General features: G+C 40.5%; 1 protein-coding gene across 4 annotated transcripts in view; it reads left to right on the top strand.

The window, feature by feature from the left end:
- Positions 1-27,734, top strand: part of pard3ab (par-3 family cell polarity regulator alpha, b) — a 372,199-nt gene that overhangs the window by 258,442 nt on the left and 86,023 nt on the right. For all 4 annotated transcript variants that reach the window (XM_034702113.1, XM_034702112.1, XM_034702111.1 and 1 more), the window contains 3 exons: positions 6,051-6,281; positions 7,987-8,239; positions 21,226-21,354. In XM_034702113.1, the coding sequence (XP_034558004.1) occupies positions 6,051-6,281; positions 7,987-8,239; positions 21,226-21,354 (613 nt within the window). The remainder of the gene's footprint in view (positions 1-6,050; positions 6,282-7,986; positions 8,240-21,225; positions 21,355-27,734) is intronic.

Here is a 27,734-nt window from a genome sequence, read left to right as displayed (position 1 = left end):
AGACTGATGAGAATGAATGGGACGCCGCCAGCCCACTAGCTTGTTCACTCTGCATGTATTCAATTTTCCCTTTCTGTTTTTTTTCTTCTTTGTCTGTGTTTTTTTTTCTCAGTCAGTCAGACTGTAAACATAAAGCCTGGCATCGTTTTTCAGCCTCTTTTCAAGACCTGCTATTTAATTCTACAGCCCTGGCAGGTCATTTGAATAAATTTCAATATATTTCACCCTAATCGACTGTATGAAGGTTTTACTTCTGTTTCAAGGCAGCCAAGTCTGATATGCTTGGAATATTAATTGAAATCATAAAAACCAGACGATACAGTAAACAGAACTTGATTATAATAAGCCCCTTAGTCTCTGTGCTGCTTCTGAAGATGAAAATCTGTAAAAATTGATTCCAGACATTTACTTTTCAGTCATAACTCGACTAAAACTGACCCTAGTGTGGGGCGCCGTTTGTATGCTTTTACTTTGGTACTTCAACTAGGCGGCAGTGTGAATTGTATGGGACGCCGTTAGTACCAAAATAAAAGCTTCATAAAGCGATACAGATAACCAAACCATAATCAGTCAGTACTGACTTCTACAGGTTATAACCGGACTGCCCGCTTTAAAAATGTTGGAAAGGCAGTTTTGGAAGCCATTAAGAGATTTCACAATGCTCAGAGACAGAACTGACCCAGTCTAAGGCTGTTTCCGAAACGGCCTGCTACATACTACTTACTAATGTAGCAGGAAGTAGGTATTGCCTACTACATACTGCGTTTGAATTTAGTCTGTAGTCTGACTGTTCTGTTCGATCTGTCATGCAGCATGCTGAGCCAGACTTCGCTGGATTTCCGGTTTCGGAAAGCGGAAGTAAACAACGGCGAAGCCGATAAATAAAATGCTTATTTAGAATCCATTTCTGATTTAAAAAGTTAGGAAGTGGTTTATATGTAATTTGATAACTTTCACAGCACCCAAAAACGGATTTTCTCCCGTCAAAAAATGAGGAAAAAGAAAAAGCAGAACGAGCGCTGTGCATTATGGGAAACAGTACGCGAGGCAGACTGGTCCGATGCATGCTGAGATATTTTCCCGTATCAGTAGACATCCGGGGAGTTTTGGCATACTGCACATTTTGCTCTTGTTCACATACTACTTACTACATACTGAATTTTGGACATATCAGTACGTACCGCTAGTATAGTAGGCGATTTCGGAAACAGCCTAAGTCTGTATCGCTTTATGAAGCTTTTATTTTGGTGTTTCCTGCTTTGTGGCAGTGAGAACATCCAACATTTATCATTTAAATTAAACAATCAACATTTTGATTTAACATTTATATTTATAGTTAACAATTACATTTAGCATTTAACATTTATATTTAACATTTAGATTTTGCATTTTCAATTTATATTTAGCATTTTCAATTTATATTTAACATTTATATTTAGCATTTAACAATTAGATTTAACATTTATATTCAGCATTTAACATTTATATGTAACATTTAACATTCATTTTATACTTACTTATATTTAACATTTGGATTTAAGAAATATTATAACTTAAATATATTTTTCACAACAAAATTAAATGTGAAGAAGATCACAAATATTGCTCTAAATGTGATTAAAAAAAAGTGACTTTTAAAAATTAACATTATGTTTTTATGACGCTCTGAGCTAAATGTGGAGAATTGTAGCCATTGTTTTGAGTGTGCACAACTTTACAAACAGTGCCCCATACCAGAGTGTCATAAAAATGTTGTACAGAATTTAGTAAAAATAAGTATAGTCTGTGGTGTTCAGTATGAGATGGATTGGCACTGTGTAGTTGGCCACAGCAGATTCATGCAAATCCTTCAACCTGTTCAGGTTAGTCTGAAATGAAAACTACAATAACTACTTTATAACTTCCTTCTTGCTGCAACGACCCCATGAGCAAGGTTTCTAGTCATCCTGATCATCCATGCGTCTTCCTGCATTAACATCTCTGTTGAGAACATCCAAGTATGATGATGCAGGATGTCCTTGTGATCGATGCCCATGTGGCTGCTCCTTCTGGACGCTGTTTTCTCACTCACACTCGGTAACACATACAGCTCCGTGATGGTGACATGAGCGTGTCCTGGTTGATGTTTAGAACCACATACAGTATTCTGGTGCAGCATCCAGCCAGGGATTTCTGGAGAATGGACTTTGTATGGCAGGGGAGGTTGGACTTCCACACACGCTGGCTATATAGTCTGTAACCTTTCACTCTAGAGCCCTCCTCACTTTACAGGCCTGCTCCGATGAGCCAATCCATGCACCAAGATGTGTTAGAAAATAAGACATAATGCAAGAATATATTGAGCTTAGATTGTATTTGAACTGCAGAAAGTTCTTCCAAAATGCCATTGCGCTGTTTTCAAGAAATAGGAAAATCTCAAAAGTAAAAAAAGTAAAATGTAGAGATTTTCTAAAAAAATTTTTGTTCATATTTTTGATGTAGAGCTGTTTACTGAGCAGATTTGAGTGGAAAACAAGTTGTATTTTTGAACTTTATTAAGTAGACAAAACTTAAGTACTGTTATAAATCACTATAACGCAGTAAGTTGGTTAATCTTATATAATGGCTTTAACAACTTTTAGCAAAACTGCACAGATTTCAGTTATATATATTCTTCTAATAATCTTGGAAATGTCTTGAAACAAGTAAAGAAATATGCTTATTAAATGATACATTATACTAACATTAGATAGCAGTCATTGTTGGCTGTTTCACATACACTATCAGTCAAAAGTTTGGAAACACCTTCTCATCCATGGGTTTGTATTTATTTTAATTATTTGAATCACTGTAGATTAATACTGAGGACATCAACACTATGAAAGAACATATATGGAATTAATGAATGAACAAAAAGTGTTAAACAAAGCAGAATATGTTTTATATTTTAGATTCTGTAAAGTAGCCCCCTTTTTCCTTCATGACAGCTTTGCACACTCTTGGTATTCTCTCAGTCTGCTTCATGAAGTGGTCTCCTGGAATGGTTTCTAATGAACATGAGCCTTGTCAAGAGTTCATTTGTAGAATGACTTGCCTTCTTAATGTGTTTGAGACCATCAGTTGTGTTGTTAAGAGGTAGGGTTAGTACACAATGGATAGCCCTATTTGACTACTGTTGTAATCCAGATTATGGCAAAACCAGATTATTTCATAGTTTTGATGTCTTCAGTGTTAATCTACTATGTTGAAAATAATTAAAATAAATAATAGTGTATTTCTTTCTTTTTTTAAGTTGTATTTTTTTGGGGTTTACACCGTTATTTATAGAGGAGAGGATAGTGGATAGGTCAGGAAACCAGGAAAGAGTTGGAATGACATGAGGGAAATGGGCTGCAGGCTATATGGGCGTGCAATTTAACCATTCAGGTAAATTCACGCCCGGTACTTTTATTCTCTTTCACCTGTTCTACTTCTTCCACATCCTTCCCTCCCTCTGTGTTCAAACTGAACTTCTCTCCCTCCTCCTAAACTTCCTCTCCCTCTCCCTCCAACTCTCTGCTCTTCTTTTCCTTCCCCCTCACCTCTCTCTCTCTTTCTCGTTCATGCACTCTCCTCTCTTATACCACCTCATGTTAATCTGTCAGGCCTTGTGTATTTTTCCACCTTTCTGCCACAGTAGCTCTGCAGTGACACCACCCAGGGGATTAGGGTTCTTCCATTTACCTCCTCACCTTATCTCCGCACATTTATTTGCCACTGAACACATTCTCCGCCAGTGAAAGGTGTCATAAGGAACTAAAGTTATGCGCGTGACACTGTACAAATAGTCTTAGTTTAATTAAAGTGTCATGTTTCTCCTGCTTTGCTGATGGTTATTTTCATTCAGGACTACATCTTGTAATAAAGTTAGGAGTTAGTCTGGAGGAATGTTGCACACACACAGACACACACACACTATCGATCAGCTGTCGTCTCGTTGAAATAAACTGCTCTCAGGTTTAAATAAGGTGTGATTTTGTCAGAGTTGTTTACTGGTTGCCTGAGGTTTTGCGTGTTCAGTTAGAACAGGTGTATCCTGTCACTGAAAAGCAGATTTGAATTTATTTATAGGAATTTAATTCAGTATAAACGACATTATCGTTCTATAAACAGAAATGAAATCTGACAGCGAGGTTCAAGATTCGTGTTGTTTGAAGCTTCCTGGTGTCATTTGGCTCTCTGTCTAGTATTGACCAATCACGTTTGAGCAGGGTTTGGTGGTATGTACAATTTGGCCAACTTAATTTACCTCACTTTAGTTAAACTATCTCTCGTCTCCCACTTCATTTTTGCTGTCAAGCTGCATGTTGCACTGCCGACCAGCACATTGAAGAGGAAGTCTTGTCCTAAATATCTGTGGTCAAAACATCTGCTGGCCTCACCTGAAGCCTTGACTCATCGTCTGTCACCCATGGAGGCTAAATCTCCATCAGTTGATATCTGATTAGTTTTTAGATTGATGTTTAGCAGACACTTGTGCAGAATTGAAACATGGGACAAACTCCTCTGAGTGCTCTTTGCAGATTTTCCTCTCCTTTGCCTCACCTTCTGAAGACAGGAGTGGAGTCTGTTACAGCTGAAGTGCTGAAGTTACAGCTGCAGAATGAACAAGCCTTTACTGTTATTGTTCTCTAGATATGTGAAGCGAATGGTAGAGGGAAGAGAACAAACAAAGGTGTGGTTTATTTCCCGGTTTTGTGTCATTGTCCTTAAACTTTAACCTGGGACTTTCACTAAAACCATGTACGGTCCTTCTCCAATCCGCTGCGGTCCGGCTCTGTGCTTTCTCATCCATGAACACCCACCAGTGGCGATTTCAGAACGCAGCACAGAGCAGGACAGCTGGACAGCTGGATGCATGTGATTGAGGTTTTCCCGCAGTAATTACTGAATCAAGGATTCTCATCCTCCTCTCCTCCTCCATGTTGTCTCTCTGGTCCTCTGAAAACCTCTGACCTGTTGACTCCAGGCCTGGCTCCGCTCATCATTACGGTTTGTTGTTGTAGTTAAGTGAAATACAATCTGGTGATAACACAGAGTGTTTTATTCTGAAAATTAACCGGATGTTTTCATTTTGTTTTGGTGCCTGACTTCCTGTCCCTCTCTATCTGCTCTGTTGAGATTGATGCGTCATGCTCCGGCATCCGGCACAAATAGAAGTCTTGTGTATCTGATCCGGAGGGCTCCGACCTGCCAGATCAGAGACGCAGCCGGAATGCAACAGAGTGGATCCAGTGGAAGTTAACACATTGACTAGAATAGAAACCTTACAGATCTGGTGGGGACGGACCGGACATGGATCTGGTGGAATTCGGCCTTAAGTGCTAGTGCACATTCACTGTCAGCGCCATGATAAGAAAGACTTCCATTACCTCTGAGCTCACACTCGGACAGCTTTCGATTTTGGTCATTTGGATCTCCCACAGATTTACTTGTACTTGTTGGGAACATGTGTCACCTTGTTTAGTTTTTTTATGCTGAAAAGTCTCTCATCCTTTTACTCCATCCTCTTAAATCATCCTGTTGTGTCATTTTGTAAAATAACCCATGAAGATCCTGCCTCCCTGCACTACATCATCCGTTATCCTTGAGAATGTTTTACAGGCTTTAGTCACAACCAAGGTTAATGTGAACATATTGATTATGGAGGCGTTTTATTATTTATGTGTTTTTAAAAGTGATGTAGTGGAGGAGTTTTTGAAGGTTATATGAAAGAGAGAGAAACAGAATTGAAATCAGGCTCAGGCGATTAGATCCTGTTTCTTTCTGATAAAATATTTAAAGGCAGACGAGACAACTTTTAAGAAAAGCTTCATGAAATTCTTATTCGTGGAGTAGTTATCTGTGAAGAAGTAAGTACAGACTTCCTAGTTAGCTGTGGTTAGCATCCAATAGAAATAGATTGTAGTTCATCTTAAGGTTAAGGAGAAGATATTGATGTAGGCAGATTCTACGCAAGTTAGCTACATTAGTTTAGTCGTAACTGTTCTCAAGTTTCCGAATCTAAATTCCTGCTCTGTGTCCTCCATCAGGTTCTTCCACAAAGGATGTAGGACCATCTCTTGGCTTAAAGAAATCCAGCTCCCTGGAGAGCCTCCAGACAGCTGTCGCAGAGGTAACCCTCAATGGGGATCTTCCATTCCACAGGCCACGCCCCCGCATTATCAGGGGGCGGGGCTGCAACGAGAGCTTCAGAGCAGCCATCGACAAATCCTATGACCGACCAGCAGCGACGGAGGAGGAGGATGAGGGCATGGAGACATGTAAGATATCCAGCGTGAATACTCCAACGGTCAATAAACGTTCATGTCTTTGGAAAGTTACAGGTTTGATTCCAGGAGGGCTGAAGTTTCTCCTCCAGCAGCAGTCGACTCCTTTCATTATCCTTCTGTTAAATATGAAATATAGGTTAACAATATGACTCTAATTTACACTAATGCAACAATTCTAATCAATAACAAGAGCTGATTTGTGGGCTTCTAAAAAGAGGATGTTGCTTCCATGCTCGTGCATGAGTGTGACAGCAGTCTGACTAACGCTTAATGTTTGGTATCTGACGTTATCACGGCTTGTGGCCTTGGCTTATCGCTGTCTCAAGATTTAACACGAGTATCATTATTGTTTTAAACTTTCAGACCAAAATGGCGACACAGTTGGTCTACTTTCAAAAAGATTCAGCCAGAGTAACTCCAACATTAGAAGAAGGAGGGCGATCTATACAGAGGCAAATAGGGAAGAAATCAATCACCAAGCTTCATCTAGAAAAACATCTTTACCTTGTTTACCTGTTCATTGATTGGTTTGTTTTGTCATCCTGAGGCGTCTCTTTCTCCTTTCCCCACAAAATTACGTGGATCAGGGATGAGACAGAGTATTAATGTACAAATCCTTAATTGTCCCACCACATATGAGCTTGTTTCTATCGTCCTTAAAGGGACAGTTCGTAGTTTTAAAGTGAGGTTGTATGAGGTTCTTTCCCTTCGTTTTGTGTGACCTACAGGGGATGCTGGGCCAGTCTGATGCAAAATAATAATAATTATAATAACTTCATTTATACAGCACCCTTAAAAACAAATTACTACAAAGTGCTTTGACAAACAAAGAATGGTTCAAATAACAAAGTAAACCTTTTGACAGACGGAGGAGGAATTTTAACAATAAAAACAGAATAGAACATGAGGTTAAACAAGATAAATGTAAATTAAACAGAATGAAGTAGTGTGACAATAAACCAATACATCATTGTTTAAGAGGTTTTTTAAGGATAAATGAATAAAATAATAAATAAATAAAAGCATTAAAAGGACAATGCTTTCGGAAGGTTTCATAATGATAGGAGGACATCACAGGGAAAATTAGAAAAAGTGAAAAGGATAAATTAGGAACATTAAAACAATAAATAATCAAATAAAATGATCAAATAAAATGTAAAACAATTTATTGTTTGGATAAAAGCTAATAATCATAATTAAATAGAAGTAAAAGCGGTTCGAAGAATGAAGTCACATAAAAGCAAGTCTGTAAAAATGGGTTTTAAGAAGAGATTTAAAATATGTCTCTGACTGTGTGCCTTATCTACTCAAAAAAACATGAACTGTCCCTTTAAAGTCCTTTGCAGAGCCTAAATAATCGGACGTTCTCAGAGAGTCTAATATTATCTTACACACATTCACTGTAGTACCATGAAAAAGTAATTGGAGCTGTCACCTTTCAACATTTGATGTGAGTCTAATGGTCTCTCAGTCTCATGATTGCTGTCTCAGTGCAGAACATGGCTCCTCCATGTCTTTAAAGATGTAATTACATTTTATTTTATCCCTTTTGGCTCTTAGGAGGATGATTGCACACATTTTCATTTATTAGGCTTATTGAGTTTTACATTCCACTTTAACTCACCTGTTTGCTTTATAAAGTATGATCTCCATTCTTCCTTTGCACCTCCGTCTCTGCACCTTTCCTCCTTTGCAGTGGAGGAGGACACAGAGGAGAGTTCACGATCAGGGAGAGATTCGGTGTCCACGGTCGCCGATCAGACGCCGCTGTCCGGCTCCGAAAAACCCCTTGTGAACGGCACAAATCGTACCAAAGAGGAGAAGAAGAAGGACAAAGACAAGGGAGGGAAGGAGAAGAAGAAGCCGGAGGGTGGGAAGGAGAAGGACAAGGACAAGGACAAAGGAAAGGCCAAGAAGGGGATGCTGAAAGGACTAGGGGACATGTTCAGGTAAGACTATGAACCCACTCCACTGGCCGCCCTCTCTCTCTATCCCTCTTTCCAACTCCAACTCCAACATGAGTCTGGTCCTGCTGGAGGTTTCTGCCTGTTAAAGGAAGTTTGTCCTTGCCACTGTAACTTGCTAAATGCTGCAAAGTGCTCTGCTCATGGTGGATTAAGATGAGATCAGACTGAGTCCTGTCTGTAAGATGGGACTGGATCTTATCCTGTCTTGATGTTGGGTCTTTGTTAATAATAGAACATAGAGTACGGTCTAGACCTGCTCAGACAACATTTAGCGGGACTTGGCGCTATGTAAATAAAGATTGATTGATTAAATGGTGGATTCAAAAAAGTTTGAATGTCACTAAAAGAGACTTTCTCTGAGTGAGTGAAGTAGGAGAAGTGAACAGGACAGGCCCAGGCTTCACAGTGACAAGTGTGAGGAATCACTAATTAGACTCCCAGACAAGCTGACCTTTGTGCTTTATTTACTTGTTATTAAATCTTTCTGTGCTGGCTCTAACATTTTTACCTGTCAAACAATCTATTACACCCAAACTGACAGAAACTGTCTCTGTTACACACCCACACACACATCCCATTAGTCCTTGGTCTACACTGGCCACTGGTGTTATTTGTGTAGATCATATTAGGGAAAGTGGCAGTGACAGGGAATCCAAATAATTGTTTCTTGTCTGAGCGAGGGGAGTAATGAGGTCCGCAGAGATGGAGAGGGGCAAAGAAAAGATGAAAAAGTGAAGAAATGCTGTGTGTTGTTGCAGAGAGGAGCTGTTGTGGAAGATTTTTTAAGTCATGAAATGAGCAGGTCTTATCTTAGCTGTCACTGAAAAGCCTCAGAGGTCACCTGATGCTCCTGAGCAGACTCCATGACAACTAAAAGCTTTGGTAAAAATCTGGTAAATTGGCCTTGAATTGAGATCATGTTGTCAACATCCTTGCTTCCAACCGACACTGAATTTATGACCCACAGAAAGCATCTAGTGAGTTCAGCTCCAGATGGAAGTTGAACTCTTTTAGGGTAATGCTTGGCATGCAAATAAAGATACTCTATAAGGGCCTGTGTCCATTAACAACCTCAAAGTAGTCTCAGAGCTTCTATGAGATTTGCTGCAATTCCATGCAACTAACGTCTATTTTGATTATCAATGAGTCATCGTTTTGGTAAAATATAAACCCATAATCATCTGTAATGACATGCACAATCACTCAATGGCTCTTATTTAGACATCAGCTTTTTTAATTTACCTTTACTGCCATTAAAAATCCCAATCAAGCCATATTTTGTCGTGTCTTTGAACATGATCTGTGTTAATGTGCTCTACACGAACCTCTCTCAGCAGAGATCGTAAGGGCCCGAGCTGTTTCACTTCTCTGTAATTCAACACAATGAGAGACACTGTTTGTGAATGAGAACGAACGACTGGGCTGTGACTCTGAAATTGAACTATTAGGTCCCTCGGGGGAGCTGTAGGGGTGAAACGCTGAGCGCTGTGTCGAACAGGTGGGTTAACTTGCAGCATCAGCTCATTTCTTCAAGAGCAGGAGACTTGTGGAAAGCAGTCTGGGCCCACACACATACTCACAGACACACACACACAAACACTCTGAAGCCATCAGTTGGATGCACTTGGAAACATTTTGCAAGATTGTACCTGAATGCACACTCACACTCACACACACTGGAATAATTAGTAAGGAACACACACATGCAAAGTGATAATGTCACACTAACAGACTCCATGTGCCGGCAAAGTTTATGTTAAATGAAGCTCCACACAGATCACTCAGTTTACAAACTAATCCACACTTAAATTTTGGTCACCAGTAAAAACATACCACACACATTTAACCTCCTCCCACACGAGAACAATTAGCGCTTTGTTTGTCAGAACATCAGTGTTATGGAGTGATTGGCTCGCTGTTGGCCACATTAGATCTGCTCCATTAAAACTGAGTCCGACCGCCTGTTTGAGCCGTGCGTGGTGTTCACCGGCAGAGACAGCTGAGAGCTACAAAATATAGAAGTGATGATTCCAACCCATTTGTCTGTGTAGTCTCCAACATACACAATAATAAAGGAGCAATCCACTCAAATCTTGTATCACTGATCTTAAAAATGACCCCCAAAAAATAACAAATCAAACTGCTCTGGCACGCAGGAAAATATTTTTTGTTTTTAAGAGAAGAAAAAGACAAACATTACATTCTGTGGTTTTCATAAGGCTAAAATTTACTAAGAATGTTTCCTTTTAGATGCACTACGAATTTACGTTATTCTGACATATTTATCCCCCAAAATAGATTTTTTTTTCTTAGAGGTTTTTTATTTTGAAGAACTTCCTTTTTTTCCTTTTTAATAAATTTTTTTTGTAGTTGCTCTGAAAAAAGCATTTTCATTAAAGCTGGGGTTGGTAGTCAGATTTAGATCCACTTTTTGTTATACTAGTTAAAATGATCTTTATGTCCCGATGGCGATCAATACATAATGTGTTCTTAAAAAAAGAGTGAAAAAAAGACTATCTACAGCCGGAGTAAACCTGGGAAAACACCAACCAATCCCTGCCATCAGGAGCCAAATGATGAAACCAATCAAATCCCGTCCTGCCACTCTGCCCGCCTAGCAAATAGGGGTAGGAATATAACAATACCGCAGTACTTCATCTTGACTTGTGTTTTAATAATCAATTAAAGCTGGGGTTGGTAGTCTCGGAAAACCGGCATGAATTTGAATGTAGCTTTTCCTCATGACTCCGTCTAACCCCTCCCCTCCTCCCCTCAGAGCTCCTCCAAAACGACGCCCCCCCGCTCACATGCACGAGCGCTGCTGATTCTCGACCATATGATGGTGACTGATTCAAAACCGGTCCTCACCAAAACATTATCATAGTGAAAGTTAAAAACACAAACAAACATGGCTGCTGTTAGTACTCACAACTGTCATGCTAGCATTATCCAGTTGTACTGGTGACACGATATCAGGAGAAATGTTATAACACATATATAATACTGTAACAGCTCTACTGTTTGTTAAACATGTTCAGTGTAGATGTTCTTAATTCCTACAGTGTTGACGGTTAGTGAAGGCATCAGGAGAGGTGTAGAGAGTGCGAGTGGGAGAGAGGAGAGAAGAGGAGAAGTTCTTCATTCATTCAAACATTGATTGTTGCTTTGTTGGTTGGCGTGATCACGGCCGACAGTGACGGTTATTAAAGCTCAACGTGTTCACGAATCGGATCGTCATCACTACAGCGTCCGGACGGACGCTACAATAAATATATATTTTCTGTAGGACTTACTGAATGTCATTAATTATTCTGCTGGTTGGTGAAAGCTTTTTAGACTCTGATCCGGACTACATTCCTGAGCAAACCACCTCATCAGGTCAGATGGGACAGGCCCGAGGACGAGCGAGAGGGGCAGTAAATAGAGTCAGGGGAAGTAGAGCCAGGAGAGACGGGGACTCGGAGGAGTGCACGCCGGGGAAATGTACGTGCAGGAGGAGGGCAGAACGGCTGGGCGGGATTTGATTGGTTTAAAATTTGGGGAGCCAAAAAACGGTGATTGGTTGTTGTTTTCCCAGGTTTACTCCGGCTGTAGATAGCAGCTTTTTTTTCACTCTTTTTTAAGAACACATCATGTATTGATTGCCATCAGGACATAAAGATCATTTTAACCTGTATAACAAAAAGTGTATCTAAATCTGACTACAAACCCCAGCTTTAAATAAATTAATAATCAAATATCAATACACCAGCACTTAATATCAATATTTCAATTTAAAAAATGTCATACATTTCATTGCATTTCTATGTCCTGCGTAATGTGAACGTGTTGTGTCATATCATGTTGTGTTGCATTGTGTCACGTCGTGTCGTGTTGCATCATGTTGTATCATGTCATATCGTGAAATATCGTATCATGTCATGGCGTGTCGCATCCTGTCGTGTTGTGCTGTGCCATGTCATGTTGTGTCGTATCGTGTCATATTGTGTTGTGAAGTGCTGTGTCGTGTTGTATCCTGTCGTATCGTGTCTTACTGTGAGGTATCCTGTCAGGTCATGTCGTTTCATTCCGTGTGGTATCCTGTCATGTCGTGTTGTACCATGTCCTATCATGTCATGTAGTATTCTGTAATGCCGTGTCATGTTTTGCAATGATGTGTCATGTCTAGTCGTGTCAAACTGATTCCTACCCCTTAAAACTAATCCCTGTTGCAGGGTGTTTAAGGAGCTCATATATTCAGATACATACCAGGAAAGTCATTGAACACAAAAAGACTTCAGTATGATTACTTTTTATTCTTCAAATGGACAATTCAGTTTGTTTATTTTCTTTTTCTCCTGAAATTATTGACATGATACAGTCGAATGTCATGCCTCAGAACTAGTTGTATAATAAAAATGTCAGTTCAGAAGCATTTAATCGTACAAAAAACACAACAAATATTTATTATCCTCTGTCATCAGACATGTTTGTTCCCGTACCTGTTGTGTAATTTGAATTAGCATTTGCAGTTCAATTTAAAATCTGTACAGAATAACTTATTGAAAGATTTCCCAAACTGACTGACAGAGTGTTGGCTTTAATTTAACTTTCTTAGTGTTATGTCACATCCCACTAGTAACAAGGAAACACGACATTCAGAAGCTTGAAGTGGAGCTAACAGAAAACCTCTAAAAAACAACCCTGTTACTCCCACATTGTTTGATTGACAGGTGAACAGGGGGGAGCTGCAGTTTAGCAAACACCACGGCAGTGAGCACTTAGCGGCAAATATGTCACTAAGGGGTGAAAAAAAACATTAGCAGAATTTGCTCTTGTGTTACCGTCAACATGTCAGGATGAAACTGAATGCAAATGTGTGTGTTGGCCCAAAGCACAGAGGGTGGATGTGTGAAGAACCACGTTACTGTGTTTTAAAGGGGTATGAAAGTGCAGGCGATCACACTTCAAATGTGATGTGAGCAAGTTGGTTCCCCTGAGTGGCTTTACACGACGTCAAGAGCCCCCCGTGAGTGTCATGTGATTGAGCGTGTGAAAGAGTGAGTGAAGGCTTTTGGAGCAGGATAGTCAGGGAGATGTGCTTTGATGTGTGTTTGCATGTTGAAGGGCTGGATGAGGAGTGGGAGACCTATAGAAGTCAGGAGAGTGTGTGTGTATGAGTGTGTGTGATCAACAGAGCTGCCACCGCCTGACCCTCTCATGTCTCGAAGGCCTCACACTCAGTCCCAATCAAAGCCTCATTACCATCAAGTCCTGCCAACAGCGCAGCCTGCCAACCCTGCATCCATCTCTCTCTCTCTCTCTCTTCCTCTCTCTCTCTCTCTCACTCTGTGTCACTCTGATCATCTCTTGGACTCAGAAGCAACACCCAGTCTGTTAGCTTGGCACTGGCAAAGATTGTCTTTGCCCAGAAATTCAAGGGCTGCGCTAATTTTGCAGTAGTTTTTCAGATTTTGTGTGCGTGTGTGTGTGTTCTTGTCCTGAACAAATCTGAACTTAGAAAAGGCTCATGCTGTGACAAGCGTCACTCGCTGCAGAAGATGCCCTGTGAAGCCTGCTTGTGACCATCCTCTGTGTCTGCTGCTGGCTCTTCTGAGACGCTCGCTCTGTTATGTGTTTTTTGTGTCGTGGATGATTGGACCTTCTTGCGTCATGTTCTGTTGAAGGGAACAAAGCAGAGCATGATGTAAGATAAGATGTTTGTTATCAGGCCTGATTCACAAACTGCTGATAGTGTTGGTTCATTGTAATTTCTCGCTTGTAGTCCCAGCTGTGCCTACAAATTAAGTCTTGGCTGACAGCCTTACGAGGCTGTTTGGCTCATTATTTAGCAGAAAAATAAAAAGAGTTGGACGGATGAAAAGGGGAGTGATAACTCTGCTGTTTTTAGGTCACACTGATGGTGCACAAATCTAAACCTTAGCTGTATGGAAAGCTTTGGTGTTACCTTGTTCAGTGTACAATGGCTGTTTTAGGACATCACTGAAGCACCTCGTCAAAGTCAACTCTTCTTGGGTCTCACCTGGAGTATTTCAATCCCAGTTGGTCTTCTTTTATAATAATCAGTACATTCATATACATTGTTAGAGGGCATTAAAGACAGTTGCAAAGCAATGAAGAAAAATCCAGGGAGGAGTTTTATGGTTCATTTGGTTCATGTTCATTTTGTGGTTTGGCTATCCTGGTTGTTTTTAATTTTTAATTGACCCTAAGCTGAACTCTCAACTCAACTCATTTTGTTTTATATAGCACCTTTCATACATTCAAGTATGCAGCCCAAAGTGCTTCACTGAAGAACAGAGAGACAGAAAACAACAGCAAAAGGTGGAAAGGACAGTGACATAAAATACTTAAAAAATAAGATCATGACGATCAAATCAATAAAATCTAATCAGAGAAGCATCAGAAAAAATAAATAAATAAGATAAATTCAGTAAAATAAGATAACATAAAAATACAAAAATACGATATAAAATATATTAAAATAAAATATAATATAAGAGAGCCAATTCTAATAATTTGTAAGGGTTTAAGTGTATTTGATGATTTACCTCTGCAGGAGTTAGCAAGAATGCTAACTAACTTCTGTTGCCTCCACACAGGAACAACAGAAACATAACAGCTGATAATACACAGATACAACTCCACAATACACAATACACTGTGCATCATTTAAAGAAGTGAATATGTGTTGCAATATTTACCTGCCTTTACTGACTGCAGTTTTTCAAATATATGTATATGCTAGTAGTAGTTCTGATGTTGAGAAGTGCTAAAGACTGCGGTTACTTGAGGCTCTAAGCATCAGAAGCCACATTCCCACCCATTCAAAAAAGCCAACTTCACAGTAATAATAAACATGTTTACAGCCTTAGTTGTTTTTTTTTACTTGACTGACAGGTGGGCACACTGTAGCTGTTAGCAAAGAGGTTAAACGCCAGCCTCAAATTGCCCTCCTTGCCTCTTGCTAGGGCCACTGAAAGTTAGGTTGTGTCGGCAATTTCAATAAGTCGGCCACTATCGATAGGTTTCAAAACTCTGCTTCAGAACCCAATGGATGACATCACTGAGACTACGTCCATGTTTGATACAGTCTTTGATTTTGAACCGGGCTGTAAACATGTTTAATTCTGCTGTAACATGAGCATTTCAACATGGGGCCTAATGAGGTGTCCTTGGCTTTTGCAGCTAGCCTCTAGTGGATAATTAAGGAACTGCAGGTTTGATTTTAGCTTGATTCTTTCAGGTAGCTGGGACACAAATAATAGCATACTAGCATGCTAACTTGTCAGTATTATATGGCAATGTTATTAAAGTATACAGCTCAAATCTACAATAGACAGAAGTACCAATTGTAGCCTGTAGACTCAGTCAGTTTATCACAGAGGTTATTAGGGTTCATCCTCTTCTATACATTTCACCAGGATCTATAAAGTGTTGCGCTCATGACCGACGTTTCGAAACAACGTTTACAGATAGTCAGTACATTTCTAAAAGTAATTATTCTGCACTTACCAAATCATTCATCGAGCAAGTATCAACACTGCTCCACTTTCTGATGTATTGACATTCCCTTAGCTTTTTGACATTTCAGCAGCGCTTCATGTCCGTCACCAAAAACTGCCCACAGCAGCTCTGGACTTGTTTTCTCTTTTTTAAAGTTTAAAAGGATTAAGAGTGACACAGGGGTTGTCTGCTGAATGGAATGAGCTGAATCATTGACATTTTTAGGCTGTTTTTTTTTTTCAAACCACAGAAACCAGTCACAGAGTCTTTATTGATGATGTCAGGCTCACAACACGAGCTGGCCTAACTGTGCCTGGAATAAAAGATTATTAAATGCCCCAGTGTCATGGTTAGTGCCCTGTCTCGTTTCAAAGTTTCCCCGTTCAGTCATAAATCTCACTGTGTCGGTGTTTACGTGTGTGTGAGAAGGAGAGTTAGGCTGTCTTTAAAGAGGCTGTTAATGAAAGTTAGTGGTGTGGAGAGAGAAAGTGTCAACCGTCTCTGGCTGTGATAGATCGCTCCTGCTCTTAGCATTAACAGCGAGCCGTCACTCTAAGCATGTCTGGCGGCCGCAGTTAAATTAATCAGGTAATGGACCTTAGTCTCCGAGCTTCCCCCTCATCCTCACTGCGGTTTCTCGCCCTAACTCCCATCTCTTAGTTTGTGTTTTACACTCCACAACATCAAGTTCTGCTGTGGTTGTGGGTTTCTGCTTGTCATGAGAATCCAAGGAGGGTTTGGAAAGTTTAAATAGATGATCATAGAAGATTACTGATGCATGTTTTTTCTATTTACTTGATAAGCAGTGCTCGGATAGTTTCAGAGTTTTGAACTCTTGATTTTAGAACAAATTATGTCTTAGACATTTTGGAGACACATTGACATTAGCCGACTATAAATACCCCTGGATACAATACATCAGATGAATTGAATGCAATAACACGTTTATGAAACTCTAAATAGTGTGCAAGTAATGCATTACAGAGACTATGTCCAAATATCCGTCTTACTGTACTTACATCTGCTGGTTTGATTGCATAGGTGCATTCACACAGAGAGTTTTAGTAACATTTTGGCATTATTTTTGCCTTGAAGATACTCAAAATGCTTGAAAAGTTAAGTGGACCATTAGTGGACACTGTCATTGTTTCTCAGCAGAAATGGCGGTGTGGTTTGCACAAAACGGGAGACATAACTTGGTAGAAGTTCAAGCAAATCTTTGTCCTAAATGTTGGAACTGAGTTAAAGCAAAGCTGACGGCAGATGGATGCAGGTCAGGTTTCACCATAGACTGTATAATAAATGTATGTACTATCAGTGACGTCACCCATCTGTTTCTGAAGCGCTGTTTCTAAGCCAATCATCATCGGGTGCCATATTGGGAGAAAGGCCTTTAGCCTTTTCGCTAACAGCTACAGGCTGCCCGCCTGTCAATCAAGTCAGCCATGCCCTTATTTGGGCCAAACTTGTAAGTTTAATATCTTCAAAAACAACGAGTAATAGAAAATCCCCCGTACAGTGTGTGCTGATAGAGAAATGGGCTATTCAGACCTAAACTGTTTTTTGTATCAGGCTGTAAACATGTTTATTTCTGCTGTAAAGATCGTCTTCTTTAGGTTTGACACTGATCGTGTCACAGAGATGGCGCCTGTGTGTGTGCCTGGCCGTCTGCTACGTCTGCTACTCCTGCAGTGCTTTGTGTTTCTACTGTTTTAACCATTGGCACTAAACAAATCGAGTCTCTGCTGGTGTATGATCGCCAGTCTCTGTTGTCTCTCCGACACAATGTCAGAGATTTAGAGGCGAAGTGATGGTGTTTGGTCCCAGTGGCCCATGTGAACCTCCTGTTGACTTGGGCCCTTTGGTAGATTATTTGAGGCCAACAGTCTCAAACTTAGGTTTTAAGATGGACACTGATTTTAAATTGGATCGTCAAATTAGCTCTGTAGTGAAGTCCAGCTTTTTTCAGCTTAGGGAGCTGGCAAAGGTAAAGCCTTTTCTTGCACAGCAGCACTTTGAGACAGTAATCCATGCTTTTATTACTTCTCGGCTGGATTACTGTAACGCACTTTATATTGGAGTTAGTCAGTCCTCCCTCGCACGTCTCCAGTTGGTGCAAAATGCAGCTGCTCGCCTCTTAACTGGAGTACGTAAGAGGGAGCACATTACTCCGATCCTGGCCTCCCTCCACTGGCTACCTGTGCACTTCAGAGTCCATTTTAAGATTCTGTTATTTGTTTTTAAATCTTTAAATGGTCTGGCCCCGCCTTACCTCTCTGAGCTCCTTCACCCCTACGCTCCTGCTCGGTGCCTCAGGTCAGCTGATCTGCTGCTCCTGGAGGTACCGAGGGCAAAACGGAAGCTGAGAGGGGATAGAGCTTTTTCTGTTGCTGCCCCAAAATTATGGAATGAGCTTCCCCTCCACATTAGACAAGCCTCCTCACTGTCCATTTTTAAAACTCATCTTAAAACCAATTTTTATTCCTTGGCTTTCAACCCTGCATGAGACTCTGCTCCTGTTTTAGTGTTTTATGGCTTGTTTTTATTTATTGTTTTTATTGTTTTATTATCCTGTGTTTTAATTGTTTTTATACCTGCGTTGTTTGTCTATTTATGTACAGCACTTTGTTCCGGCTGTGGTCGTTTTAAAGTGCTTTATAAATAAAGTTGAGTTGAGTTCTTTGAATGAGTGTGTATGTGGTTTCCAGAGTTTCTGCAGCAAGCCTCTAGTGGACGCTCGATGAACTGCAGTTTGCAATCCTGCAATTGCAATTCAAAGTGCATTATAGTCTTTGAAAGAAAATAAAAATGTAATATATAATGATTAAAAATAAAACAGAAATGGATTTAGAAGTAGACACTAGTGCGAACTAATTGCAATATAATCTATAGAAATAATCAACAATGGAAATATTTAAGAAATACATAAATTAAATAAATACAAATCAATAGTTTAGACAATGAAAAAGGTTAACATAAAAGTCTAAGATAAAAAGAAAATAAAAAAATTGCAAGGTCCACATCTTAACCACTGAGGCGATCCGGTGCCCCATGTACCCTGTATTTCAATCATTTTGGTGGGACTTTGAAAATGTATTAAAAAAATAAAAAGGTTCATCTCTGTTGTTGGTCTCTGGATAAACTTTCCTCAGATTTCCTCGGTCTGACGGATCACCAACGCGTGTGTTAGTGGAAGACAACATTCAGCAGTAGCCATCGAACGTCTGCGCCGCATATTTTTGAGAGATCATGGCAGACCATGAGATACAAGATGCTGAACATCTGTGCAGCATCTGTTCATCATGTTCACTGGACTCTTGTTCCCTGTTGCTCGTTCACATGGAGGCAAAGTCATGCAGGATGTGTTCTGCTCGTGCTGCGTTTCCTTTGGGCTTCAGTCCACCAGGCTGGAAGAGATGCCGAGGCAGAGTGTGTTTCCTTCTCTTTTATACTCTTATAATTTAAGATGTTTTAACCAGTGAGGGCAAAGACAGCTCTTTCGTTTGAGACATGTTGAGGATGATAATGATGGAGAACGAGGGAAGTTTCAGGTCATGAAAAACAAAGTTCAGGTGAGTTGAAAGGAAAGTTGTTGAGCATCACAGCCGGGGCTAAATCCAAAGTGATTCATCTCTCATTCTTTGTTCTCTCTTTTAATTTCTTTAGTTTTCTTTTCGTCTGTTTTTTTTGCTTTCCATCATATCCCACATTATTTTAGCTTCCATTTCATCTCACTCCCCCCTCACCTTTATTCCCATCCTCTGTAGCCTCCTCAGTGTTTCTCACACACCTACACACTCACACCGCTGGGTTTTCTCTCTTATGTTGTTCTTCCTTTTTTTTTGTTTTGTGTTCCTCTCATTGATTTGACTTTATTTCTCTTGTTTTCGATTCTCTTTCTTCTGTATTGTCCTTCATGCTCACGTTCACAGACCCCCAACCTCAATTTGTGTTTCTTTCCCTCTTTTCAGCTCCTGTTCAGCAATTTATACTCTTCATTCCTAAACACAGACTCGCCCTCCACCTTTGGGGTTTACACACCTTTTGCTTTTGCTTTTGATCCACAGACTTTCTCCTTTCTTCTCCTTTTTTCACCCTCTCTCTCCTCCCTCACCCCCTCACTCACTCTCACACACACAGACACACACACTTCACAAGGCTATCTCTGTGTTCTTTACTTTACTCTAGTTTGTAATGTTTCATTCATTGAGTCTCTCTTGCGTGAGTACATTTTTTCTCTCTCGTTCTCTGTCTTCTGTCTCTTTCATTAACACACACAGGTGCACACACACACGCGCACACACACACCTCTTTGGTTTCTCTCGGCGTTGTCTCTTTAGAAGTCGTAGATATTCTCCGCGGACCAATTTCCCTGTGAATAATCATGGAGGTTCATTGTAGAAGCGAGCGAGGTGCCAAAGTCATTTCTTCAACAGGCTGCAGCTTTGTACTGAGTCAATCAAGCTGAAATATCTCTGCAATGGCTCCTATTTCGTTAAGCGTCACTCCCTCCCTATGAATATAATTACTGTGATGGGCCCCGTATATACTGCACCTGCTTCAAACTGAGCTGAATTGGGTTTGAACTTGTGAAAAGTGCTTCTCTGATGGTTTGTTTAAGGGCTCGATCGACTTTTAAGTCCTACCTGTGGGCTGTTTTTCTGATCACTGACATTTTCAGTCAGATCAGTTCACCTGAAGTTACTTTGAAGGCTCTGGAGGGCAGAGATTTATCATATACACTACCAGTCAAAAGTTTGGAAACACCTTCTCATTCAGGGGTTTGTATTTATTTTGATTATTTGAAACACTGTACATTAATACCAAAGACACCAAAACTATGAAAGAACATATATGGAATTATTGAATGAACAAAAAGTGTTAAACAAAACAGAATGTGTTTTATATTTTAGATTCTGTAAAGTAGCCCCCTTTTTCCTTCATGACAGCTTTGCACACTCTTGGTATTCTCTCAGTCTGCTTCATGAAGTGGTCTCCTGGAATGGTTTCTAATTAACATGAGCCTTGTCAAGAGTTCATTTGTAGAATGACTTGCCTTCTTAATGTGTTTGAGACCATCAGTTGTGTTGTTCAGAGGTAGGGTTAGCACACAATGGATAGCCCTATTTGACTACTGTTGTAATCCAGATTATGGCAAAACCAGATTATTTCAAAGTTTTGATGTCTTCAGTATTAATCTACAATGTTGAAAATAATTAAAATAAATAAAAAACATTGAATGAGAAGGTGTGTCCAAACTTTTGACTGGTGGTGTTCAAACAGAGAGTATCTGCAGCTTGAGAGTGTTTCAGAAAGAGTGCCATGAAAATGTTCCCAGGACTTTTTATCTACTCCCTGATCGGCTTCTGATTCCAGTGACTTGAATATGATTTCAAGTACTGCACAGCAAAGTCACACAAATATCTCATGAGATGTTGATTGTCCTCTTTTATTTTCTCCAGGTTTGGGAAGCACCGGAAGGACGAGCGACCCGGGGAAAAGATGGATCGTAAAGGCTCCAGCAAATGGAGGCAAGAGGAGACGCAGGTTTCAGAGGAGGAGATGCTGAAGATGAGGATGGAGCAGGAGAGGTATGCTCTTCATGTTCTTCTTCATGCCATTAGATTTTAGATTATGTGTTCTCAGTATTGAAGTCTAGATTCAGTGTGTTATCGTTACACACTGGACTACGCATGCTGTGTGTGTGGTCTGCTCTTGTGTTCTGGTCCATGTGGGGACCTTTGATTTGAATTACAACAAACATTATCCAAAGACTCTTTCCAAACAGAGCAGGTCTAGACCGTACTCAATGTTCTATTATTAACAAAGACCCAACATCAAGACAGGATAAGATCCAGTCCCATTTTACAGACAGGACTCAGTCTGATCTCATCTCAATCCACCATGAGCTACTAGTCCACCACTTTGCAGCATTTAGCAAGTTACAGTGGCAAGGACAAACTTCCTTTAACAGGCAGAAACCTCCAGCAGGACCAGACTCATGTTAGACACACATCTGCTGAGACCGAGTTGAAAAGAGGGATAGAGGGAGATAAAGAGAGAGGGAGCTGATAGTGGTGAGCAGTAGTTGTAGCAGCTGGAGCTAGTTCTGCACATATTCAGATCCTTACACACCTGCAGTGTACTCATAGTGCTCTAATGAACCATTTCAGTATGAAGACGTACCTTTACACCCCTAGTAAACACTGTCTCTGGACTCATTCTGGCTTCACAGCAATGAAAAAATGTTGCAACCTTGCAGCTCTCTAGGCTCTTTGAATTAAACGCTGCCCAATAATTGTAGTATTTTTTTTTCTCTTGGGATCAATCACAATGTTTTAAAGTCAAAACAAAAAGAGCAAACATGCTGTGGAAAGGTTTGATCACAGTTACAAAGAGCATAGCTAAATTAAAGCCTGCAGGACGTTTCCTCCTTTCTTGGTTTTCTGCTCATTGAAGTTAAAATGTCAAAGACTGCAGAAAGACTGGCCGATGCCTCCAAGTCCTCTAGTTAACTTATTGGCTTTCTAGTTCGTCTGGAACCACCGCTCATGGTTTAAATTTCTTTGTAGCAACCTAAAGTTTCTCTCACCTGCTCCGCCGTAGTTGCTAATGTTGCTGGACAGCATCCAATATGAAAATATGCGTAGCCTGCTGATTTAGCATGCTAACCAAAACCAACGTTTTAGCCACATTGTTTTATGCTAACAGAAGCTAACAGTTTTACCTCAACTTACGGTCTGTGGTGTCAACAAGCAGAAGCTAAATGTGTCTGAACTCTTTTCTGCAGATTGATTTGACATGTCGTGTGATCAGTTTGCCTCTGGTGTTGCTCATGTTAGTGAAAGTTAATAACTGTGGTCAAGGGGTTTTGACCAATCAGAATCAAACCTGGAAGAACAGTAAGAAAGCTGGGTAACAACCGTTAATAATGTCAGCTCTAGACAACGCTGAGAGTATTATGGTGTTGGAGAACGCTTTATGTGACCTATTCAAGGTTCAAGGTGACACCTTTTCTACACCTTCGAAAATCATCGCCCATCCCTTAATCACTACTGCTGTATCCTTCAGCTTCTTGTTGTCATTGTGAAAACAAAATCTGGTTTTTCACACATTTTTCTCACAATGCTTGAAATAGACTTTGTCAAGAACATCTCAGTATGCTGTAACATAAGACAGTGTGCACCAATAGTAGACAAAGTACACTGACAGAGTTGTACGTACGACCATGGATTTGTGTGTTCTGCTGCTACAACTCCCCAGCACCAAAATGAGTCCAATGAAAGAAGAAATAGAAACGTGGTCTTTGAGTTCCTGACCATCCAGTGTTTCAATCTTGCAACAATCAGAGTGAAATAATTCTCTTTGACATTTTATAGACTCCAGGAAATAAAAATGTTCTGCATTGTAAATACTCCCTTCAATGTAATGAAAATGTCTAATTGGTTTAATAAATCAAGAACTGTATATTTAAGAAATGATGAGTCAGGTTGAGAACCCATAAATCCTGAGTTTTGAACTGTTATCAGTTGAGCGTCCTAAACCAAACATCCCCAAGCCTGAGTCTCTCTCTCCGCACCTCTCTCTCTCTCTCTCTCTCTCTCTCTCTCTCTCTCTCTCTCTCTCTCTCTCTCTCTCTCTCTCTCTCTCTCTCTCTCTCTCTCTCTCTCTCTCTCTCTCTCTCTCTCTCTAAACCAAACTAAATGTCACTCGGGCAGTGTGCCAGTTTTTTGGGGGGCTGCAGTTTGTAAATGCCAAGGCCATTACTGCCTCGCCAGCTAATTAATTCCCATGCTCTTGGTGTAAGGGCAGCAGTCATTACTCCCTGCAGTTGCTCGTTATCAAAATTTAGTTTGTAATTCTGCCTTCACGCCTGCAGAGCAGATAGTCCAATAATATGATAATAGCCAAGTCTTTATTTTTAATTGGCAGAGGGTTAACGCAAATGCCACGTCAGAGAATTTGGTTGTTACGCTGGATATCGTTGTGAGTCCAGGACGGTTTGTTAATCCAGGAGTTTCTGTTTTTATTCTTGTTCTTAAATGTCAAAGTATTTTTACAGAAAAACAGGTAGATCATACCTGCCAACATTGAACTGTGAAAAACAGGGAGGTTTTCTGGAGTATCGTAAATTCAGCCTGTACCCAGCAACCCTGTCCATATATGACCCTGAACTGCAGATGAATATATTCAATAAACAGATATGTAAGTCAAATACTTAAAATGTCTCTTAATTTCAAGGTTTGTAGTAAAATATGGCAGTGAAAACATAAAACATTTTAAAAATCCATGTCCTACAAATATGACAAAATTCATAAACATGTTGAAGAGTGAGAGTAGAGTGAGAGTAGAGTGAGCCACTGCAGTGAGGAGTACTGCACACATATATATGCATGAATGAGTCTCTAACATGAATCTACATCTCTATGTGCTTTCCAAAGTCATTTATCTGGGTGGGTCCTTTAAATAATATTTATTACCTACAGCTAAATATGATCTGACCTACAGTAACCTCTGCATCCTCAGCCTCTGCTGCTTTCTGCTCTTTATTTAAAGAAGGAAGAGATTTCCTCTTCATCTCCACCTGAGGTTATCAGGTAGAGTTTAGTGATTTATAACTTCACCTGTGATATTGTGATAGTGACACTGTCAGCACTCTGTCATCAGATTCACACAGCTCTAAACTCTCCTGATGAACTTCAAAGAGGATGCTGCGTTATTGCACGTCACAACTTAAGTTAGCTATAAGAACAGGGCTGAACCACTTTAATGAGGGATGGATCAAATCTTTAAACAGTGCAGAAGTTTGTTGAACTCAGAACAATTCATCTAATGAACACTTCAGCTACTGGTTTCACAGATCTACCTGTCTACCTGTGTTTCTGTGTTTACCTGCTGTCAGAAACCATCTCATGCAGCATCTTATGGGTGAAACCATCTACAGGGGGAGGAGAGGTGGACGTTTTCACTCAAGTAGAGGACTTCTTGAAAAAACGATTAGAGATTAGAGGATCCAACTTAAAATATGGTATAAAAAAATGAAGGGGATCTGATGGGGCACATGCCATAGAAGTTGAGGCACACTCATCTGTTTGACAACGTGAAATAGGGAGATGTATTTTGCAGACTTTGAGTGACTTCACCATGAAATATTAACCGTGTGTTGACAGTTTGGAAGTCTCTGTTTTTGTGTATCCTCATTTGTGTGAAGTTTTTCGATACTGGACTATAAGAGAGTCTCCTAAACTGCTGTTCATGGGAATTCACGGTTTAGTATCGACAGAAAAAGCTGTTTATCCAGATTCCTTTCAGCCTTCAGCAACACTCGAAAAAAAATGTATTGAATGCTCTCTGAAGCAAAAACACTCCACAGTGGTGGAGCTCACATGTGAGATAGGTTGGGCTGCCCCTGCTTCTGTGGAAGTATCCTTTCCTCTAGATTTCTCTGTTCCTTATGTCCAAATGTGTAGTGCTTAGGCTAGCATGTAGAGTGCCCAAGGCAAGATGGAGGTAAGGGAAATCAAGCAGATTGGTGTGTGAGGAACAAAACTCTTAAGGTAGTTTGTATGTGTTCATGGAGCAGGATCTATCTTGGTGTTGTCTGTTACTCGTTCCTAAGTCAATGCATTAATTATTTTCTTCAGTGTTTGGTGTTTGACTCACTCTAACCAAGCGTACCTCCTCCCCAAGCACCTGAAAAGCACAAACATGCCTCTGTTTGTATTTAACCACTGGCTGAGATACACTGATATCGACGGGGGAGATCCCGCTGAGGATGTGGAGGACCGTGGTTGCTTCTGTGTTAAACAATGATCCAGTTAGCCGAGTTTCACCAAGCAGCTCTCCTAAGGTTCAGCCTTGAGCTTCAGCACCTCGCTGCAGAGTGCATATTGATTGGCCACTGCCAGAGGCTATGGTTAATCCAGCTGTGATTGACTGGGTGGATGGATTTCCTTGCAGGTTTAAGTCTCACGTCCCGGTGGACTCCTACCCCCAGCCAGGCAAACAAATCTAGACAGACAGTTCAGACAGTAAAGTGATGTTTGCAGAGGAAGTTGTCTGGAGATAGGAGAGCAGATAAACATTCACAGATGGAAAGAATCTGTCTTTTTAGACATTAATGTGTATTATACTCGGGCCTGAATCAATAAGTGTCATTTGTTTTAAACATTCACAGCAGTTTGAATAAAATCCTTTTCCTCGCGATGCATCCGTTGTAATTTCCCTCACTTTCTTGAACCCAACTGAAGCACCGATGAATGCAGGTACGTTTCAGATAGACCACTGAAGATTTAATTCAGAGGTTTCCATTCCAGACAACAGATCATTAATTTTGTTAAATAGATTTAGATTTAAAGAAACATAAGATACTTGTCCCCTGATGAAAAGGACAAACACTTAGTGAGGACCTCCGCCAATTTGCTCCCTCATCCCGGTGCTTTCACCTCACTTATGAGGGGCTAAATGATTTCACGTTGGCACCAGAATAGTCCATTAAACAGATGACTAGCTTTTTTATTATTATAGGCCTGAAATGCTAGTCATATGATTTATATGTCTAAACTATAGTGCAGCCACCTTCCACTAGCTGGGGTTACTAGCTCCTGCTACTATGCTATAACGCTCTACTACCCGGATCTAAACAGCACAGATGACGAATGGCACCTTATTGCGCGGCATGGTTTGTCAGTATGTTCATCTAGAAAATGGAGCAATGAGCAACCAGCACAGCATGGGGACGTTAATTTGCAAGATGGACTGAAGGCTGGTGGTGTTAGCTCTACTTTGGTCCCCAGACACGGTCTCAGCAGATGTGTGTCTAACATGAGTCTGGTCCTGCTGGAGGTTTCTGCCTGTTAAAGGAAGTTTGTCCTTGCCACTGTAACTTGTTAAATCCTGCAAAGTGCTCTGCTCATGGTGGATTAAGATGAGATCAGACTGAGTCCTGTCTGTAAGATGGGACTGGATCTTATCCTGTCTTGATGTTGGGTCTTTGTTAATGATAGAACATAGAGTATGCCTTGACCTGTGAGTAACTACGCTGCACGTGGAGGGTAACCTGCAAGGAGGACTGAAGGCTGGTGGTGCTAGCTCTGCTAACTAAAGCAACACTCAGCAAACTAATTTGACACCTACAGACTCTGTGATCCTGTGTTTAGTGACATGAATTGTCCTCAACTTTGACTGTTTTCTGATTATTTTCAGTTATGCCAGTATAAAAAAAACTGCAGGCTATTAAGGCAGACTCAAAGGGTGCTACTGTTTGTGATTTACATTAGCTCAAATTCTGCGTTTCTATGATAATCAAGTACTGAAGAAAAATACATATGTCTGATTTTTTTTTGAAAGCAGCATTCCTTGCCTTTGGAACAACATGTCCAGGCCCTCTCTACAGCTGGTTTGACCTGCTGGAATGATTAAAATCTTGCAGCGGTCGATTGCACAGCAAGCGCTCAGATGTATTTGGCGCCAAATCCTAAAACATTTCCAAATATGTCATGTTAAGAATTCAAAAGGACTTCAAGCAACCATCTTATCCTGCTGGACCTTCTCCTTTCATGTACTTCCTGCCTTTCACCCTGGTCTATCAGTTGTGTCAGCATTACTGCCAAGAGGAAGGGTCTATTACACAGTGGGTACAATAGCACATAATGGACCATTGTTCTGGCTTGATGTGGTAGAAAGGTCACTCGTCAAACACATTTCTTCTCCCATAATGTCCCATCCAGCCATTTCTATACCCTTTTATCAGCTGTCTCTCCCTCAGTGTCCGCTATGTTCTCTTTTTGCTCGACCTCTGACTCTCTCCTGCCGCTCTCATGTGCTTTTTTCGGCACGTACCCTTCATGCTGAGAGTGTTTTCATCTGTCATCAAGGTTAGCAGTTTGAAAGAAAACAGGAGTTTCCTTTCACAAATATTTTGGGACTGAAGGGGTAACGATTAGGCCAAGTGTGCTTTTCCTTCCTGTCT

Source organism: Notolabrus celidotus, chromosome 15 (genome assembly GCF_009762535.1).
Source record: "Notolabrus celidotus isolate fNotCel1 chromosome 15, fNotCel1.pri, whole genome shotgun sequence".
NCBI classification, from domain to species: domain Eukaryota; kingdom Metazoa; phylum Chordata; class Actinopteri; order Labriformes; family Labridae; genus Notolabrus; species Notolabrus celidotus.
Note: the sequence above shows the minus strand (reverse complement) of the source record. Positions and strands in the feature narration are given on the sequence as shown.